At 44.2% G+C, this 21,695-nt stretch overlaps 1 protein-coding gene across 3 annotated transcripts in view; it reads right to left on the reverse strand.

Moving 5' to 3' along the window:
* The window catches only part of SUSD4 (sushi domain containing 4), a 157,575-nt gene that overhangs the window by 26,720 nt on the left and 109,160 nt on the right, over positions 1–21,695 (reverse strand). For all 3 annotated transcript variants that reach the window (XM_078649835.1, XM_078649834.1, XM_078649837.1), the window contains exons 7-8: positions 13,008–13,152; positions 389–777 (exon numbers count right to left, since the gene is read on the reverse strand). In XM_078649835.1, the coding sequence (XP_078505961.1) occupies positions 389–777; positions 13,008–13,152 (534 nt within the window). The remainder of the gene's footprint in view (positions 1–388; positions 778–13,007; positions 13,153–21,695) is intronic.

Genomic DNA, 21,695 nt, shown 5'->3' on the forward strand with positions numbered 1-21,695 from the left:
TTTTCAGGGAAAATAAATGTGGAGTTAAGAATAGTAAATTTAAACGTACCTAGGCATACTTACCTTCAAGACATTTTTACAAGTTATTTTATTTATCCTTGATATTCTGGAATACAACCTTTTGTGAGTGTCCCTTCAATGGATACGACTTCCGAAAATGAAACGAAAAATTGTCCTATAAAATTCCTTATCTGGCTCTATTGTTTCAAAAGAACCACCATCAATTTCAATTTCAGCCTCGTTTGCTTTGCAAGTTGGATAATTTTGCCACGCCACTTTCAAATGTCACCAGCTGCCGCTAATACAGGCATGCAAAAAATTGTATATACCTGTGCTGATACATGTTATATAACTACTAAAAAAATAACAATATATTTAGAAAACGTACCATCTGCTATGTCAATCATAGGACTTGTTGAGTCTACAGCAAAAGCAGATTCTGCTGCAGAGTTGGTGTTACTGGTGCTGCCCGCAGCAGGAGATGCTTCTAATTGACATACAGGAGAGGGAAGAAAGCTGTCAAGAGCTTCAGAAAATCCTGAGAAGTTCTGCTGTGTCTGAAGTTCCCCAGGTAACAAGTCTGTGTCCATATTACCAGGATATTCAGGAAGATTCTGATCGTCTCTCGGAGAAGATGGCCTCTGGCCTGCAGAGGACATGCATTCGAATGCTGATGCATTCAAGTCACTGCTCACCGCCTCGTCATATGTGGGTAACATAACAGGGACCCCATCCACCACCACAAAGTCCGGGTCCACAGAATTGTCCAGAGTCCCGCTGAAATACAAAGAACATCTTCATTAAATTCAAATGTAGGCATCCACATTTCTTTCATTTTCATAGTTGAGCATATAGTGAGACAACTGTGGTGCAGCAACACTCAGGTGTAGAAACAATGGGCCTGATTCACTAAGGCCTGTCCTATATTTTTATGCGCAGACTTCTTCGCCCTGACTGTGGAGTCTCCGCATTCATAAACTTACTATTAACTCATAGTTGTGAATACAAAAAAAAGTCAACTTGCACAAAAGTGTAAGTTTACATTTGTGAACCAGACCCTCCATTTCTATAACAGTTTTATCTTTTTAATTATTAAACAAAATATATGAATAATTCATTTATGTGAATATTTCAAACTAGTGAATTTACATAACTATCATTCAACAATAAAGCCAACTTGAATGGTTTAATGCTAAACACATTTTAACTTAAATGCAAGCATTTTGTAGAAGAGTACATCTTATTACAATGAAAATCTGTTTACATCTTGCTTGTTTTCTACTAAGACCACCAGTACTGCAGACTGCAGAATCTCATTGCTTATTGTTTCTGATAGGTCATTCAACCTAGGTCCAGGGCAGGGTTTTTCTTTCAAAAAGTAAAATTTTGCTACCCTTTTACTAGAAAGGGGACTATATGTGCACCATAGGCTTGACATCTGAATGTTGTAGATGACAACAGAGAATGGAGCTGAAAAAGAACCAGTCCTGGTCATTATGGACGTATATAAAACGTCTGTGGGTCGTAATTTGCATCAGCCCCCAACAAAACTTTAGAATTTTCACAGAAAAATCTATAGTGTTGGAAAAATCATCTACACCAAATTTAGGGCCAGATTTAAAGTTTGGTGGACAGTTCTCTGTCTGTCAGGGTGGCCGAGGACATAAGTCTGCCACCCTGATGTATTACAGTCCACCAAAATTAGAGATCACCGCTGGCCCAACAGCAATCTCCGTATCTTGACATGAACCACCATTACAGCACTTGCTGTCAAATTACAAAAAAGTTGGTGGACGGTCCTCGTCATCTTTTACAGAAGTCTACCAAATGTGTACTCAAATCTTGAAGTAGGAGTTTGTTACTGAAAAACTAAGAACTAATGATCGCCCCACAGCATATAGTTCTTTTCCCTGGGTATACAAATTCTCAGTTCAGCAGACAGGGCACTCCATCACATTTGCAAAGGAGAACCCGGCCTGCCAAGCTCTAAATCAACCCCATATTCTTGCAGATGAGTCGGTCATGAGGTTCTAAAAATCACTGTATCCTCACAATTGAGAATGTTTGGCTTGTGTTGACTGTAGAACGTTTCAGCAATTCCTTGTCATTTGTGTGCTAATGAATGGACTATTCTTCACATTCCAAATATGAGCAACAGCCAGAACAGTTGTATGTGAGGTACGGACTCGGACCTACTAGAGGGGAGATTTCATCCTTGTCAACATCTCCCAAGAGAATGACAAGGGGGTTCAATTGCGTTTGTAAAATGGCTGTAATTGTAATCAAACAAAAAAAAATTCTACTACAACAACTGGACTGCATGACTACACTATACATTACATAGCACCCAGTTTAACTGCATCCTCTCAAGTAAAACTTGGAGGTATGTTTCTAACTTAGGTACCAAAGAAATAACATTTTACAAGCATATACGATGAGTTATACGTATTTCCCAACCCCCGTCAGTGTACACCAACGTTATGGCATTCATGCGTCAACTCTTTGCTGATCTACCCTTCTACCATGGCCCGGAGCAGCAGAGAAAGCCTATTCCACAGTACGATATACCCACAGAAAAATCTATTAAGCCTGCAATAACATTATATCCAGCTCAGTGAACTTGGAAGTTTATGTGAAAACTAAACAGTAAAGGAGGACTCAGCACTGGCCAGACTACATCATAGTGCCTCTACCGACATAGTCACTGTTCACAGAAGTACCAATTCCCTAAATGGTAGAAAGGTGCTAAAAGCCAACTATTGTGACTCTAAACTAGGGGTGGGAGAAATCCATGTACTTTGCTTTTGAGCAATTGCACAACATTCTTCAAACACTACAAAAAAATGCAAAACAGGTATTTACCGCTACATTTTTAGCACGAAATGCATCCTCCCATCTATTTTGGACGTGAGCATACATTTTGATATTTTTAAAAAATGCAAGAAACACAACTGCCGTGAACAGCAGATGCCTGTGTTCTGGCTGTTTACGTTGTTCCCTTGTTTATATTTCTAATTCCACCACATTGCATTGGGGCGTAAATTCAGAAATTTTGCATAACAAGCATAACACAAAATTACACAAGATTATGCCGGCATAACAACCTACTCTAAACACAGAAAAAGCATTGGATACAGTAAGTCTTGGCATGGAGCAAAAGAAAACAAGTTACTTACCTGTAACTTTGGTTCCCCAGTATTGGTAACTTTCATAGATTCCCATGCTTTGTATCATTCCCCGTCGTCGGAATGGGAGCCTCGGTAGTATAAAAAACCATAGAAACAAAAGAGAAACCTAGGCCTAGGCCTCATCTCATTTTGTATTCTATCCACCTCTTTCTGTGAAAAAGAGACCAAACTTTTGCCAGGACCAATCAGAGCAGCCTCACCCTCTAGAACCTTCCTGAGAGAGCTCAGAGCCTCAGATTTTCGTAGCCGTTGTGCAAACAGCCACTAACTCTGTAAAAGGATGAGCTTTCCCAGGGGAGGTGGGCGGGCGCATGGGAATCTATGAAAGTTACCAATACTGGGGAACCAAAGTTACAGGTAAGTAACTTGTTTTCTTGCCCCAGTATTGGAACTTTCATAGATTCCCATGCTTTGTATCAGAATAGCTAGCAGTACAGCACCATGAACACATTTTGTAAATACATGGCATCACATAACCATAGAAAAATACATAAAGTACAGTAAAAACAAACAAAATGTGCTCACCAGGATGGAGGGATCGTAGGGAAAGCTCACCTCTCAATGAAACAGATTACGCAGGACTGCCTGGCCAACAGCCGCATCATCTCGTCCTGCAGAATCCAGGCAGTAGTGTTTCGTGAAGGTATGAGTACTGCTCCACGTTGCTGCCCTGCAGATGTCTTTAATGGCAACTCCCGAAAAGAGAGCCACAGATGAAGCCACCGACCTCGTGGAATGTGCACGGACTCTGCCGTCCAGCGGCTTGCCCGCTTCCTGATGACAGAATTGAATCGCACTGGAGATCCAGCGGGAAATGCCAGTCTTTGCCAAAGGCAACCCCTTACGAGGTGCACTGTAGGACACAAACAACTGAGTAGACTTCCGAAAGGGACGTGTGCGCTCCAAGTAAAACTTTAAGCACCGTTGAATGTCCAAAGAATGGAGCGTACGCTCCGCAGGTGTAGAAGGATGTGGAAAGAAGGTTTTCAGAATCACCGGTTCATTCAAGTGGAACTCAGATGGCACTTTCGGGATGAATTTGGGATTAGTCCGAAGAACCAGACCTTGTTTAGTAAATTGCAGGAATGGATGCACTATGGAGAGTGCCTGAAGCTCACTCACTCGTCTAGCCGATGTTAGAGCTAAGAGGAGTGCTAGTTTCCAGGAGAGGAACTTTAAGTCTGCCTTGTGAACCGGCTCGAACGGAGCTTTCATGAGTTGAGCCAAGACAAGGTTGAGCTGCCACACTGGTGGAGGAGGACGAACTGGCGGATACATCCGGAATAGGCCCTTCAAGAATTGTTTAACCACCCTAGAGGACCATAAGGAAGGACCTGCCGAACTGCGTCGAAACCTTGATATGGCCGCTAGATGCACCTTTACTGATGAATGTGCCAAACCAGACTTAGCCAGAGATAGCAAATACGGCAGCAACTGATGAGGTTGGGAAGTGTAAGGATGGATACCTTCCCGTTGACACCACAAGCAGAATCTCTTCCATTTTGCCGTGTACGTCTTGTTGGTACTTGGTGCTCTGGCATGAGCCAAGACCTCTCTGCATTCTTGAGACAAAGCTAGATGACTGAATTCTCTGTGTTCAGGAGCCACGCCGTCAAGTGGAGGGATCTCGGATCCGGGTGGAAAACCTGTCCCTGACTCCTGGACAAGAGGGACGGAATGGGCCTCAAGTGAATTGGAGGAGCTTGGGAGAGTCGCAGCAGTTCTGTGTACCAGAATTGTCTGGGCCACGCTGGAGCAATTAGAATCATCCTGCAGGGTTCCGCCTTCATTTTCTTGAGAACTCGAGGAATGAGGGGAATGGGAGGAAAAGCGTAAAAGAACGCGCTGTACCAGGCCATCGAAAGAGCGTTCCCTAGGGACCCCCGATGGTGAACCTTGCTTGCGTAGAACCGGCATTTGGCGTTCTCCGGCGAAGCAAAGAGGTCGATGGTCGGCATCCCCCAAACTGAGAACACTCCGTCGAGAATGGATTGATTCAACTCCCACTCGTGAGTCACTTCCGTCTGGCGACTCAAGGCGTCCGCCGTGACATTGAGAGTTCCCGCCAAGTGCTCGGCTCTCAGAGTGATGTTGTTGTGAATTGCGAAATCCCAAATCCGTTGAGCTTCTGCGGACAGAGTCTGCGATTTGGTGCCTCCTTGTTTGTTTACATAGTGCATGGCCGTCGTATTGTCCGTCCGGACCAGCACTGAGCGATTGCCCACTCTGGGTAGAAAAGCTTGCAAGGCCAACCGAATGGCTGTCAGCTCCAGGAAATTGATATGGCACTGCCGCTGTCCTGGACTCCAATGGCCACTGACTTGAAGCTCTCGGAGCACTGCACCCCAGCCTTCCAACGAGGCGTCCGTGGTCATCACCATGGGTGAAGGAGAAATCCTGAATGTTAGGCCTTGGGCGAGATTGCTTTTCTGAAGCCACCATTCGCTCGCTGTTCTCATTGCTGATGTTACGACAACCCTGTCGTCGAACGACCCCTCTGCTTGGCGCCATTGCTTGTCCAGCTCCTCCTGTAGAGGACGCATCCTTAGCCTGCAATGCGGTACTAATGGTATGCAGGAGGACATCGATCCGAGAAGGGATTTGTATTGGCGGACCGATAGGACCTTGCTGCGGCAGAGTAGTTGAGCCGAAACCATCAATTTTTGTTGTCGCTCTTCTGAGGGACGAGCCGTACAATGCGTGGTGTCCAGCACGGACCCCAGGAATCTTGCAGATTTGGAAGGCAGGAGGACTGACTTGTGTTCGTTCAACTGAAGGCCCAGGCAGCGGAACAAATGGAGGCAAGTAGACACAGCTTGCGAAGCGTCCTGGAAAGATGGTGCCTTGACGAGCCAGTCGTCCAAGTAAGGGAAAACTTCGAGAGATTGTCGTCGAAGGAAAGCTGCCACCGGTGCCAATACTTTGGTGAACACTCTCGGTGCCGATCGAAGGCCGAATGGAAGCACTTTGAACTGGAAATGGCTCTTTCCCACTGTAAAGCGAAGGTATTGTCTGTGAGCTGGGTGTATTGGAATATGGAAATATGCGTCTTCTAAATCCAGCGACGCCAAGTAGTCGCCTGGATTTAAGAGAGGAAGAATTTCCTGGAGAGTGACCATCCTGAAGGAGAGCTTTACGAGATAGGTGTTGAGCTCCCGAAGATCGAGGATGGGACGCCAAGTGTCTTTCGTCTTCCGCACTAGGAAGAATCTTGAATAGAACCCCCGGCCCCTCTGAGAGAGCGGGACCGGTTCTATTGCTCCTTTGAGGAACAACTGGTGGGCTTCTAGATGTAGTAATCCTAGATGTCCTGAGCGGATGGCGCCCGGAGCTCGCGGTGGAGGAAAGTCGTGAAACTCCAACGTATGGCCACTCTTCACTATGTTGAGGACCCATTGGTCCGATGTTATTGACATCCAACTGTCCAGACAAAGGGATATCCTGCCCCCCACTGATGTGATCGGGAGGGGAGGAACAGCAGGTAGAGCCGGGAGGCCGCTATTGTCGTTTGGTGTTGTCACGGCCTTGTCGCTGTTGACGGCCTCGCGGAGGGTTGCGAGAGAAAGATGCTGATTGCCCTTGTCGCTGATTCGAGTAATTGGGTTTATATGACTGGGAAGACTGCGAGGAAAAACGTTGTTGGTTTCCTCTGTAAGATGTAAATCCTCTCCCTCGTGCGCCCCTAAAGGGGACCTTGCGATAGGTGAGAGAGCCCAAGGACTTTGCTGTGTCTGTGTCCTTCTTGATATTCTGTAGGGTATCATCCACATGCTTCCCGAACAGCATCTCCCCATCAAAAGGGAGGTCTAGGACTCTGTTCTGGACCTCCTGACGAAACCAGGTGGCCTTCAGCCAACCCTGACGCCGTAAGACGGCGGAGCCGGCCAAGGCCCGGAAGGCCGTGGAAGCAATGTCCATTGCGCAGTCAATCACTTCTGCAGACGATTTCTCTCCTTCCGCCAGCACCTTCTTGGCGTCCTCCTTAGTGGGCTCAGGTAATAGGTCCACAAAGGGTTCCATGTCGCACCACATCTGGCGGTCGTAACGGCCTAAGATGGCAAGGGCATTCGCCGCTCTAACCAGTAAGCTGGCCATAGAGGAAAATCGTTTTCCAACATTATCCAGACGTCTGCCGTCTTTGTCCGGAGGAGTGGTCAACGGTGTGGACGGATTCTTTGACTTGCTTTGTGCCGCCTGAGAAATCACCGAGTCAGGCTTTGGCTGACCAATAAGGCAAGCTGGACTGCCTTCAGGAGCTTTATATTTCTTCTCCAGTCTGGGGAGGACTGGAATCACCGTGGCAGGACTCTGCATGATCTTCATGCCCTCCTCCCATACATGCTCTATAATGGGAATAGATTTGACAGAGCGTTGGTGTTGTTCCTTAAAGTCATAAAGGAAACATTCCGATTCCTCTCTTGAAATAGGTAGTCCAAACCTCTTAGCAGCCCGTTCCATCAGATGATGAAAACCCCCTATATCCACCGGAGGGGAGATGGAAGTGTCACGACCAGCAGCATTTGGGTCTTGCGGGTCATTGTCCCCCTGATCCGGGTCAGGGTCCTGTAAAGGATCCATCAAGGGATCCACTGGAACAACCTCCTCATCTGAAGAGGTATCCTGATGGGCATCGGGCAGTGGTACGGGATCTGGTGTGGGAACCCGGGCCAAAGGTGTCACTGGCGGTGGTGTGGAGGGTACCACCGGAACACTAGTAGCCGGCTGCACTTGCGGCTGTGGTGGAAGTGGAAAAAACGTAGTCTGTCCGGAAGGGTCTGACGGAAACCTTTTACGATAATCCTGAAGCATGTCCTGAAGATCCGAAATGAGAGAGGAGGGCATGGCTACCATGCCTTGTCCCAAACTCGGCGGATGTCGCTCTTCCACAACATAAGGATGTAGTTGTTGGCCACCTGCCTGGTCGAAATACTCCTCCGTGTCCGTCTCCTGCAACTTTACGTTCAAGTCCGAGGGACTATAGGCAGGTCCATAATTGTCCTGAAACTCATCCTCGTCAGACTCACCATCTAACAGCATTGTCGGTAGATGGGAAGAGACTCGTCGCGGAGACGTCATCTCCGGCGTGATTTTCATTCTCTGAACTGGAAAATGCAATTTTTGGACCGTCGACGGTCTCGTCGACGACGCCGTCGTCGTCGGAGCATCAGTTACTGTAACCGTCGACTGCACCACAGCCTTCGTCGACACAATCCTCGTCGTCGATGGGACCACCGTCGACGGTCTCGTCGACGAACTCGTCGTCATTATCATCGTCGTCGACGTGGAAGCCGTCGTCGTCGACGTCGTCGACGTCGTCGACGTAGTCTTCGTCGTCGTTGCGGCCGTCGACAGCGGCCTGCTAGTCGTCGTCGACGTGGAAGCCATCATCGTCGACGAGCTCGGAACCTTGAACGTCGACGAAGTCGTCGTCGTGGACACCGCTACCGTCGACGAGCCCGTCGACGGAGCCACAGAAACAGCGGGAACTTTAGCCAAAGTCACAGTCGTCGACGTACCTGGTGTTCTCGTCGTCGACGGACGCTGTTTTTTCTCCGGCCCAGATCCTGACGTGCCAGTAGAGTGTTTATCACTGGGCTTGATCTTTTTGGACGGAGGAGAAAGGATCACCACCTCCTTTTTGTCCTTTAAGGCTGGCACCACTGCTGTAGCCTGTCCCTGCCTCTCCTTTACACTTTCGTGAGGAGATTGAAGGGGACCAGCCCTCTCAGACCTGTCAGAGATCTTGTGAGGGGCTTTAAGAGGGGGCTCAGATGTCGAAGAACCAGGGGGAGACCTACCCCTCTTCTTTGATCTTTGCGAGGAAGCAGCAGACACGGAATCCTCCTCATCCGAAGAGAGCACCTCCTTGCGTGTCTTCATCTTCTGAAGCCAGGTAAGTAGCCGGCCTTCTCTGTCCCGAAGAGTCTTGTTCGAGAAAGTCCTGCAGATCTTGCAGTCTGTGGCCTTGTGGTCAGGATATAAGCAATAGATGCAATTATCGTGCTTATCCTCCACAAAAAGACGTTTTTTGCCACAAGAGGCACAGGACCTGAATAAGGCCTTCTTCTCCTTGTCAGACATGACGATTTGAAGCAGAAACTTGAAGAAATAAGTAGAAAAACAGTGAAAACTGAGCAGAGCTCAGTGGAGACTCCCTAGCACAACGTGCGGTAGAAAAATCTGAGGCTCTGAGCTCTCTCAGGAAGGTTCTAGAGGGTGAGGCTGCTCTGATTGGTCCTGGCAAAAGTTTGGTCTCTTTTTCACAAAAAGAGGTGGATAGAATACAAAATGAGATGAGGCCTAGGCCTAGGTTTCTCTTTTGTTTCTATGGTTTTTTATACTACCGAGGCTCCCATTCCGACGACGGGGAATGATACAAAGCATGGGAATCTATGAAAGTTCCAATACTGGGGCAACACAGGAATAACAGCAAACTGCACCAAACTCAGAGTTGTTGTGATGACTATAGTCTATATGCAAGTTAGACAAGGTGATACTGTCTGCACGTCTGGTGAAGAAGAAACATGTCCACCATGTATGATAGGATAAATGTTCCATGTAGTTCCATTGTAGCGAAATCAGGGGTGTATGGGGGGGGGGGGGGGGGGGCGGGGAGAGTTTAAATTCACGTCTTGTATCAAAAAAATTATTTTGTGCCAAAATATTTTTTTTTATAAATGAGCAGAAAGGGAACATGACTATAGGTCACAAGTATTATTCTCACAGTTTCAGCAGTCGACTGAGTCAAGAAGACCCAGGGAACATAGTTTAGTAGGCGTCAAGAATGATCTTTGTACTGACCACAGCCTGCATTGGTCTGGAGCAGGGGTAATGTTGAAGGAAGCGGAAGACTTCCAGATGTCTGAACAGTTTGATAGCTCTAGTAGCGAGTGATTATGGTTTGATCATGTAACATTCATATAATCAAGTGTTTGTTGTGGAAGGTGACAGGTGTCACTGTGAACTGGCTGCAATATGTCCTCGTAAAAATTTTAGTATTCCAAGTACTTTGGGTATGTCTGGTTTGTGAGCTTTACCCAGCTTTGTAAGAGACACCTTAAGTCTAATAAATGGGCAGAAGTCCATATTATATATATATATTGTATTTGTGTTGCAATTCTACTTAAGATAACGAGCGGATTGTCTACGGTACAGAGGCCTTTGATCGATAAGATCAAAGATCTCTACTTTCAACCCACTCATGCCCGGTACAATGGGTTCGCTTTGATGTTGATGTTTTGGTTAGACCATAATGAGGAGTGTTGGGAGATGTTCATTTTATGTTTGAATTTAAACTTTCCTCAGTGCCTCCATGAAACTATTGATTATAAAAACAGAGTGGTTCACTATAATGCACTTAAAGAGTAGAACACAACTCGAGTGGGAATGGTAGGTCTTTTTCAATGAAGAACCATAGAGGAGCATTATACATTTCTTCTTGGAACCAGCGTGCTCCTCGTCTAAAGAGAAAATAAGTCTGGTATCTAGTGAAAACGAGAAGGTTAACACCTGTTCTAGGCAGTTTGAGTTTTGGGAGACAATTCTTGGCCTTTTTAGACTTCCATAGGAAGTCAGAAACAGGTTTGTCAATAGTTCTAAAGACGTTCTTAGGTAGGGTTACAGGGAATGTGGATTACAAAAATTGACCTGCAAGACTACCATAATTTCGGACCTTCATCACCATATGATACATTGAGATTACCATAATACCCATCAGGGTATGTTTACCAGATTCTGCTAAATCTGTTCAAAATCAAATCCCCTACCATTTTATGCAACTTTGTTGCCACTTTAAATCCAATTGTCCAAACATGGAGGAGCTGTATATATAGCTAAATGAAAACAATTCAGTTTCATTCCTATTTAGAGTAGCAAAACACCAAGAAATAGGAACTGACAGCACTTAAATTTGTAGGATACGCTTTTCTGCATTTTTAGTGAAGCTTAAGATGTTGTTTGCATCTGCAACCATCTTCCGTGAACCTGATTTAAGTGAGATCCTATTTATATTATTATTTTTTCACTGAAGGATGCTAATTATTGGCATAATAGCTCCCAAACATAGTAGGGGAGATAGGGGGCAACCTTCTAAGACGACCTGTTTTAGGGTGAATTTATCAAAAAGACTTCCACTGATCCTTATTTGAGCTGCAGGGTCAGAAAACAAGGCAAAAACCATAAACCCATAGTTCTCATCCAACAGGAATCTACAAAGCACAGGAAAGGCCGAGAACCCTTATCGAAAGCCTTTTCAGCGTCCAGTACCACCGTAGAAAACGGGCAACGGTGGGAACCTAGCTTTTTCCATTTCATGGCCATATAATCTAATGTTGTTGCTTCACAATCTTCCTTTTAAAATGCCTGTTCATGATTGATGTATCAGAAAATCTAAGACCAATTCCAGTCAAGTGGCCAGGATCTTAATATAGATCATCCAGTCAATATTAATAAGGGAAATAGGGTGATTATGATTAGTTTCCAATCAGACCTTTTCCTTCTTAACGACGAGTGTTGGCAAAGTGTTTTAATAGTGCTACAACGAGCCAAGCACTGAATTCTGGCATTCCTGTGGATCCTAACTGAGAAGCCTCCAGACCAAGGGTTTTCCAAGATTTTAGTGTTTATTGCTTTAATGATTTCAGACCTCTAAAAGTAAATTTAAGGTCTCCCTATTCCGAGCATTAAGAGGGAAGCGGGATTGCATCCAGACAAGCTTACCATTCATCTGAAGAGATTGATTTTGGGGATTTGTAGAGGGAGGGGTAGAATTTACAGAAGTTGTCATGAATACCTGCTGTGGAGGTTTGGGTATTTGCCTGTGTGTTTTTAATAGCAGATATGATTGTTTTCTATGTACTAAATTTCAAGTGACTGCCAAGATTCTTGCTAGCTTTACTAGGCTCGCAAAGCGTCTTTGACTTACTACTTGTAACTCAAATGGAGCTCCTTCTCTCAGGAGTTTGTTATTCAGTGTCCTTAGTTCACGTTAGCCTACACTTTTGTATAGGTTAACATGTGTTCAGTAAAGAGTGCCTTTATGTAGTTTGAGGTTGTTCTTTTTATTCTTCCAGGCCATATTTTTAATCGCTACTCCCCTAATGATCACCTTCAAGTCATCCCTTAGTAGCTGTGGCATGCAGCAGATTGCAACATTTCTTTAACGAAGTGGGTGTTTGTTTTGACAGAAATACATTTTGATAAGGGAATCATTCATCGTCCATTCTCTCACATTAGGGGCCACATTTTTCAATATGAACTTAAAGGAGATAATTGATCGTACTGTGATCGCTACTGGCTCTATTCTGGTTGCATTCAAAACATGAGTGGGTTCTCATGAAGGCGTGATCGGGATGAGATTAGAATGTCTAATCCATTCTATAAAGGTTTTTAAATTTTATATGCCAAGGTCCTTAGATGACCGAATTCATTAAATAAAATGAAATTATATCTGTGGGTGCAGATTTCTTTTTTTTAAATCTAAGTAAAATGTAGGTGTGCCAAACTTTCTGGTAATAGGGACTATCATTTTTGTTAAATCGATAAAAGGTAAGGCATGTTGGATTTGTTTTTTGAATTAGAATTAGTGTCAAGCTCTTCTTTTGCACAACAGACAGAGAACAGGAGGCCCACTATGCCCTTTGTAAAGGTTTAGAAGTTTCTGAAGCCACTGCTGGTACTGACACAAGAAAGCTATCGTTCTTAACCTTTGGGAGTAGTAGTGATTAAGCATCCACGTTTACTTACCAGCTGAGAAACTCAAAATAAAGCACTGTAAAAAACATGACACTAATTTGTATGTTTTAAGCAAAGATGACTAACCTTGGAATCAAAAATGCTTTAAACCTGGATTGGAAGACTTTGGCAATGATGACCAGCAGAAGCACAATTAGTACACTGGAAGCAGTGAACGCCAATATTTTCCAAGTTGCCAAGAGGGTTTCCTGTGCATTTGTCCAAGATTTCTCTGTTGTAGAAAAGATAAGAAACTTCATCAACAACCGCATATTGGACCAGAAACCTTCAGTCAGTGAATAGATGTTCATATCAAGTTTGGTGGATGCGAAACTCAGTCAAAATGTGATGGACGTCTCGTCAGCCTATTACAAGCGCCGTAGACTACAATGCACTGTAATACAGCAGCTAAGGGCATCAGCCATGTTTGTGATGGAGTATCCCATCTGCCAAACCCTAAATAATGCCCATGCTTCTTTATAACAGATACCTAGATATTGTGGTTACAAATTAAACAAGTGGCATGCTAGTATAACCAGGCCAGTATTGCAGTTCACTTTCTAAGAGATAAATAGCATTGAGATGAAATTAAAGTGGAGATAATGTCGGAGCTCTAAACTCTCATGTCAAAAACGGATTTAAAACTTACCCGAGGTATTAAGAGTAGTTTACTGGTTTAGGAAATGAAATGAGAAGATGACTAAGGCTCCAAATAAAGAGTTCAGTGGAAAATCGGACGAAATAAAAGCACTCAGTGAATCCAGACAAAATACAAAGGGCCCTATTTCGATGTCAGTGGGCTCGCCACCGACAGGCCGTCCGGGTGGGGGGGATGGTGAGAAGGGGGTGGCCGTCGACATCCACAGAAGCAGTCTGACTACTGGAATTATGATCCAGCGGTCTGAGGCATCGGGCGGAAGGAGTGATCGTTGCTTTTCCGACGGGCTTAAGGAGCCCATCGGGGCAGCAGTGGGAGCGTAATCCCTACAATGGGGGTGGTGCCTGCTCAGGCACCGCCTTAGGGATTACGAGTTCTGTTTCCCTCGGCCTGTACAAGGCGGTCCGACCGCCATGTAAAGGCAGATGGAAAGGAACTTTTGGGCCACTAGAAGGGCCCCCGTCCCCACTGGGCCTCCACTATGGTGCCCTCCCAAACATCCATGCACCATGTGCCAGGCACCACGTGGTGCCTGAATGTTTAAAAATATGGATTTTTTCAATTGCAGCTTGTGCTGCGGCACTTTTCTGGTCCGCAGCACAAGCCGCAAATGAAATAGGCATATTTACGACAGCCGTACTGGTGGTCGCATTGTAATACGGAAAGTTCCACTCCCACTGCGATATCTGTTGGACGCTTGTCTGTCCGACATCGTAATGAGCCCCAAAATATAATAAGCTTGATTCAAAGCTTTTTCAGAGGCCTGCAGAAGTGGCATTTGTCTGTAGTGGTAGATATTACATGCAATGAAATGTGCGTGCAGTATAAATCTCACATGCAGTTTTTATCGCGAGTGAAATCTATTCCCCATGATATTTACTGCACGCGTTATAAAATGTGTCAAATGTGCATTTTCAATCACAAGATGACACGCAGTGCACAGCAATTTTTAAATGAACAAAACAATATTCCAATTTAAGCAGGACAAGACATTTTCCTGCTCCAGCAGCTGCCTATCTACACACCTATATCAAACATGGAAGGAGGTCGCCATTTTGTCTACGGTACACAGCATGTACCAAACAGAAGATGGATGGATTGAGGATACAATGGGTTTGGCCTCCTTTACATATAATAGTTGGCTCTCCCCGGAGGTTTAACCGATTAGGTTACTATGCAGAGGTGTTGTCTTGGAGTGAGTGTGACAACAAGCCACCCTCTTTCCCCGGAGGAACCATGATACAAACAGTACTGCATCTTAAATATTATCAAACTATGAATATCGAATTGGTGGTAACTGTATAGATACCTTTTCCCTTTTTCTGCATGCTGTGGTATGCCTCCAATGTGATTCAACAGGAGTGGTACCAGGGAACTAGATTTCCCCGGGTCCTATAGAAAAGCCAATTAGGGGCACGGCTCGGACACAGATCCATAATAATCTCTCTTCCTATAAAAACTCCCCTTAAATTTTTAATAACACTGATTAGTGGGAAGAATAATCTAAGGGATACCTACTAGCCAGGTATTTTTAAACCACATACCATCATCCCCACTCCTTACTGTTCTTAGAACAACTCGTTTATCATTGTAAAAGAATATCAATAAGTGATCCCACGTAAGACGTAGGTCGTAGCAGGCTCCAATCCGCAGCGGATCGGGAGGAACCCAATGATGAAGCATGCCGCCAAGGGGTAATCCTGGTGGGTGGGGGCTTCACAAGAAAAACTAATGTTTTTCCGCCAGAGTAGAGCCAATTTTCACACCTAACTGTAGTGGATTTCTTTTTTGTTGGAACTATAGTACACAACAAACAAACTACCAAGCATAATCTACTGCCATCCTCCTAGGCTGTAGAACATCACAAGTGGTAAACCACTCATATTGCAGGACACAGTATCCCCGTAGGCAGAGAAAGTACAAGTTCTCCAATCCAGAGCTGGAAGTACTGCCAGACCATTTATTGAGCCAACTCATGTTCAAGACCCCACACAAGCTGAAATACTGATGTAAAAAGAGATCAATGAAAAAGTGAACACTGTGTCATCCTATCAATCGCCTGTGGAAGAAGTGGCACAACGACTTGAAAGGAGGGTGCAGGACGCTGTCACACTACACAAGCGGGCGCCCCCTGCCACAGGTGGTAAACCCCCCTACCTCAGATGTACCTCACGACCAGAGTGTGAATGGGTTTCAAACGCTCGACATGTTTGGAATCAAGAGGATGTGGAGTGGGTGTGGAGGCACCCAAGGCACAGAGGGAGGTGCACAATTGTTTACACATATAGCTCTAGTAATGTGCTCAAAGAAGGGCACATTGCACAGCACACACAGCATATATTTACCAAACCAGATGTGCAGCAGTGAAGAACAAGTTACTTACCTTGGGTAACAATGTATCTGTGAGAAACATAGTCTAGTTCCAGAATCCTTAACTTGTGAATTCTCCCCAAGAGTCAAACTGGATCCGGAAACATTGCTCAGCAGTACTTCTGCGTGCCCGGGGCGGCACCGCACGGCTCCGCGATGACGCTGACTCCGGATGTGACATCAGTGGAGTCATATAAGTCCCTTCTGGCAAACTGATGTCAGTTTATTGATGTCAGTTTATTCAGCGCCAAACACAGAGCAACTACAGGAACTGGGTGCGCAAACAGTGTGCCAAAAAAGATGAAAAATCTTTACAAAAACAAAAGAAACAGCATGATAATACCAGATATGGGTTTTAAGGGAAAAAGCCCAATAAAAACGAAGCAGAAGCAATGTTGACACTGCGCAGCGGTGCGAAACACAGGTTGCAAGGAAAACACCTCCCAATCCACTGAGCAAGTATGAAAGGCAAAAGGATGGTATTGAAATCCCATACAAGACCTATGAAACAAGACCAGCGGGTCTAGAGAGTCCCACCATAACATAAGGCTGAGATAACTGAACTATAAAAAGCGGTGTGGAAAGGGAGGACCACTCCCATACTAGAGGTCACTCACCAATGGAAATGAGTAGTATGGTAACACCAAGACCAGACCTAGAAAGCAACACCAAGATGTCTGCAGAGTAACACCATTACGTGAGACAGAGACCACCGTGTGCAAACCCAGTACTGAAATAAACAGGTAAAACTTTAACCTCAGAAGTTGTTCGCAGAATGGGGAGAATGGGTGGGCGTTAAGGAATCTGCGGCTTGACTATGTCTCTACCAGATACATCATTACCAAAGGTAAGTAACTTATTCATCTGATAGAGACATCTAGCTGCAGACTCCTTAACTTGTGAATTACATATCATAGCTATACCCTGTCGTCGGAGGGTCTGCAAATGAATCCCAAAACAGTTCCCAAGAGAAACAGCTGGCCGTGACAAAAGACGGACCAGTCCCACTTGGGAATAAAGAAAAAGAGACATGGATCTTTTAGGAAAAGCGTGGCAAGACCACACACATATAGTAAATAAATTAACAACAATATAAAATGACATAACATGTGTAGTTCATAACGCAAACGTTCACCGGCAGGCAATTTTGTGCTGAAGTACAAAAGTCCATAGTTAACGCTCTCAATGGTACTTATATCATGGATCTAAATGGATGAAAGGCTAAGAGGACCCACCAGGATTTAAACGTTTGACCATGAGGTGGAACAGAGATCCCAGCAATGCACGCAGTAGACTACTGAGCCACCAGATTCGGCTTATCAGAGGGTGGCATATATCCCGGGATAAGGGAACTTTTAGACCAGAAGAGCCAAAGGCAAACTAATGGTATGGGATACCCAATCTCAAAGACAGTAAGAAAAACTGAGAAGGGGCACTTCCAACAACAACAAGCTAAATTAACCCTTTCATCGTAAGGTGTGGAAGAAATGTCCAAGGACCAATAAAGAGAAACAGATAATCCAGGCAAGGGAAACCAAGCCTGAAGGGGAGTAGGATGAAATCCTGGACAAAACAACTGACAACAGAATGTAGCATGCTAACCCCCAAGGACACTGACATTTGGGAACTAAAAGGAGCACAGGGGATCCTGTCCTGATAAAACCAAAAGAAGGACTACCAGAACCAATTCACCTAAACCCGAGGTGAAAAAACATTCAGGTCAAGGAGTAGAGAAACGGAATATAGACCAAATGATGCACAGGTAATCCATCCTTGGAGAAAAAAAACTCTCATCCATTAAAAAAAAAAAATGTTTTTAATGGATCTGGTAGAAATAAAGAGTAAGCATACCAGATCAAAATGATTCTGCTCCACACATGTGTAGAGGTCTGGGTAAATAATATATAGCCATAAGGCAATATGTAAACATGGGAAAAAAGTAAACAACGACCTACCAATACATTTGCAGGTGAATGTATATTTTTTTCAAGTCAAAGATAGCTTTATTCGATTTTACATGTTAAAAATCATAAAAGCAGATACAATATAAACACAGTACAGTCTGTTCCACGACAGTTTGCCATGCGAAGGTACATAACAGTGTTAGCAGGTAAGTAAATGTTATTTAAATTGAGGGTCAGTTCATTGATTTCCTGCATCTAATCACATTTTTCAAAAAATTTGACACAAAATACATGCTCATTTCGTTTTCCAGCATCTGGAGCACTGTCTCAGTCCCCACTTTTTCAGCAAGAGGGTTAGATATTTATTTCGCGCAAAGGAGTAAAATTTACAGAACACACAGTGAATTGTAGATTGTTTTGAGATATCATCACATGGGCACGGTGGTAAGTCTTTTGACCATAAGTTAGTTTCTGGGAAGGTTACCAGTCTAAAGAAACTGTCCCCTCTAAAGCGTGTTAACAGCATTCTAGAAAAGCTACCCTGCACCAAAATTAAATATTTTTGTAAACCACTCCCGTGCAACATTAATTGATTCTGTATTACAGTATTCCAGAACCCTTTGTCCCTTCCATCTGCCACCGTTTTAACTCCAAGCATAGTTCTTTCAACTTTTTTCTAGATATAGAACTTAGAGTACTCGGCAAAGAAAAATATTCAGGGTGTCCGAGCTCTTCTAAAAAAGACTTTACATAGAAAAACCATTTAACTTTTTGTCCCTCCTGAAGCTCCAAACAGTCCTGTATAATCCCTCTATTAAGGCCAGTTTCTTCCGAATTCCAGACTTTGTGCCAAAGTAGAACCGGGCTTATTTTAATTAGATTGGACACATAAGTCAAACCGAGCTCTTTATGACATACGTAACTTGAAGCTGAAGCTGGGAGTGCCAACAAGAATCACAGAAAGGCTTTTTCGCAGATTTGGATATCTCTAGTGTTAGTAATCCCCCATATCCCCGCACCATAGGTTACGGTGGACACACATTTCGACTTATAGATGTCGACGAGAATATGTACAGGACGGGCCCCCAATTTATTAGCAAATTTCTTTATGGCTCCGATAGCGCGAAAAAACGCTAGTTTCCTCGCTTCGGCCGCCGACACCCATGTTCCCTTTTTATTAAAAACTATTCCTAAATAGGAAAATTTGTCTGTTGACTATCTTAGACTTTTCTAAAAAAAAGTGCTGCATAAAACATTTCTCTTAGATGTACAACACATATTAAAAGTTTTAGCAATATTTATTTTTAATCCTCTCGCTCCCATATAATCAGCAAAGGTAGAAAGTGCCCTCTGGAGACCCACCTGAGTTCTTGACATGATTACCGCGTCATCGGCATATAGTAGAAGTGGAACTGGACCACCTTTACTTTGGGGGAAATCCGTTTTAGCCATTAATAATTGGGTAGCCACACTGTTAATATACAAATTAAATAAAAAGGGTGCAAGAATGCCACCCTGTCGCACTCCTTTCCTTATGGGCAAGACAGATGTGCATTTGTCCCTGTTCCCAAAGCGTACTTTGGCCCGGCTCCCCTATATAGTTCTTTAATATAGTTCAGCCAGGTAGTTTCAATGCTAAGTTGCACCAATGTGTCCCATAAAATCTCATGACTAAGGTAGTCAAAGGCCGAACTCAAGTCGACGAATGACAAAACAGGTTACCCATTTTTGCCACTACGTATTTCCCTACAAGAATGGACACATTTAAACCTTGCTCGATGGTTCCTAAGCCCGCCTTAAAACCATACTGAAATTTGGAGAGGATTTCTGCCTCTTCCACCCATGCTTGCAGCCTATTCAGTACCACTCATCCTGCCACTTTCATAAGAGAGTCTAAAAGCGAAATTGGGCGATAGCACTTTGGATCGTTTCGATCCCCCTTTTTGAAAATTGGGACCACTACCGCCTCTTGCCACGTATCAATAAAGCCTATATTGTTACTACTATTGAGGATATTTGTCAAGAGTGGTGCCCATAGATCTACATCATGTTTATAAATATCTACGGGCACCCCATCTAGGCCAGCCGCTTTTCCTGCAGCACTTTCCGCTATAGCCAGCTCAATTTCAGATAAGGTGAAATTGATGCTCAAGGGGAACAGACTTTGTGCTCTGACCACTTCCCTCTCCTGAAGTTCATTATAGATAAATTCCACTCTCTCATCTTTCTTATATAGATCTGTAAAATGGTCTACCCATGTAGCTACATATGTAGCTTCATCAATGGCCACTTCCATGGTGTCTGTATTTCTTTCAATAAAGAAGGGGGCCTTCACCGCCTTCCAAAAACCCGTGTCCCTCAAGATGCACGCTTGATGTAGTAACCTCCAAGCCTCCTGTTTTAGTTCAGTTTTCCTGATTTTAATTGCGGAATAATACCTTGCTCTAGCCTTTCTAATTTCAGCGACATTTTTTAGATCTTTCTTAAAGGTAGATTTTAAGGCTGCGTGGGCTTTGCTGCAGGCTATATCAAACCATCCCTCCCCCTCTTTTTTAGGGCCCTTCTTAGGTGGTTTAGTTGGTGCCTTGTGAATTGCTCCCGAAATCTTCTGGAAGGCTGCCACTATTTGAACGCTACCAGTATTCTCGGAGAGGCAAGTCATAATCTCATTATGGTGTTCTTTTAATAGAGATACCAGAGGTGATGGGCGTGGCGCGCGGCTGATTTCTCAAAGTTTTTTATGAGAAGGTTAAACAAGGTATCTAGGTGAAGGTGCTCCTACAGGCGACGTAACTGTTCAAGTGCGTCAAAGTGGTTGAAGGTTGAGTGCGCTACGGGAGTGTAGGCGCATCCCTGTGTTGGGCACACTTATATGGAGCTGTGTGTGGTGAGACAACACAGTGTGTTTCCAAACAATTGTAGTCAAAGTATCAAAGTTGAACGTTACAGGTAAACGTTTAATCCAAATTTGTCATGTGCAATAAACCATATTATATTCAAATGGATTTGCAGACCATCAGTTTATATCGTTTGAAACTGTACATAGCTCCGATGCATTTCGGACAATCTTTGTCCTTTCTCAAGGAGCTCTAAAACAAAAAGGATATATGACCATATCAATATCATGGAGAGTTAAAGAAACAAAAAATATTCAATACATTTCGATATAACAAAGTTAATGTGACGGTTGTTAGACATGCATTAGATTGTGGTGCAAATGGAGTGATGAGATCAAACGGGGATGACTAAAGAGACATAGGTGAGGGAAACTGAAAGAGCGTAAGGCCAACGGCAATGGCACAGGTAAAACAGTTCAATAAGACCCAGTATCATGGGTCAAAAGCGGGAACACAATAATTCAGGAAATGCTCAAGTGGTGGTGTGAGAGCGGGTGCAAAGTGGTTCAAAGGTTCACGAGCTGCAAAAAAGCAGCTCAATAAGCTAGCGGTCCCGTAATGGTGTACCGCTCGCTCGGATTTTAAAGAAGTGATGTGGTGCGCTCAAAGGGCGGTTAGCGGGCAAAGGTGGTCAAGCTTACCGGGGTAGTCTCATCGACGGAACCTATGATGGAGGTCTGTGAAGGTGAAACTCCGCCGAATGAATGCGGAGTTTTGAAAAAAGACTGTGGAAATGAAAAACGGACTAGGTGAAGTGTAAGTTAGTCTGGTTACAGCGTAACGGGGGTGGCCATCTTAGAAGGGAGATTGGAAAAAAAAGGCATTAGGAAAAGGTGAGGAAAACATGGTATCAATCGCAACAGCGAAACAGTATTACAATGCATCAATGAATGCCCAAAGGCGGCATTATAAATAGCAGCTTAGCTCAGTCCGGTCATTAAGACCA

This window comes from Lissotriton helveticus, chromosome 6 (assembly GCF_964261635.1).
Source record: "Lissotriton helveticus chromosome 6, aLisHel1.1, whole genome shotgun sequence".
In the NCBI taxonomy this organism is placed as follows: domain Eukaryota; kingdom Metazoa; phylum Chordata; class Amphibia; order Caudata; family Salamandridae; genus Lissotriton; species Lissotriton helveticus.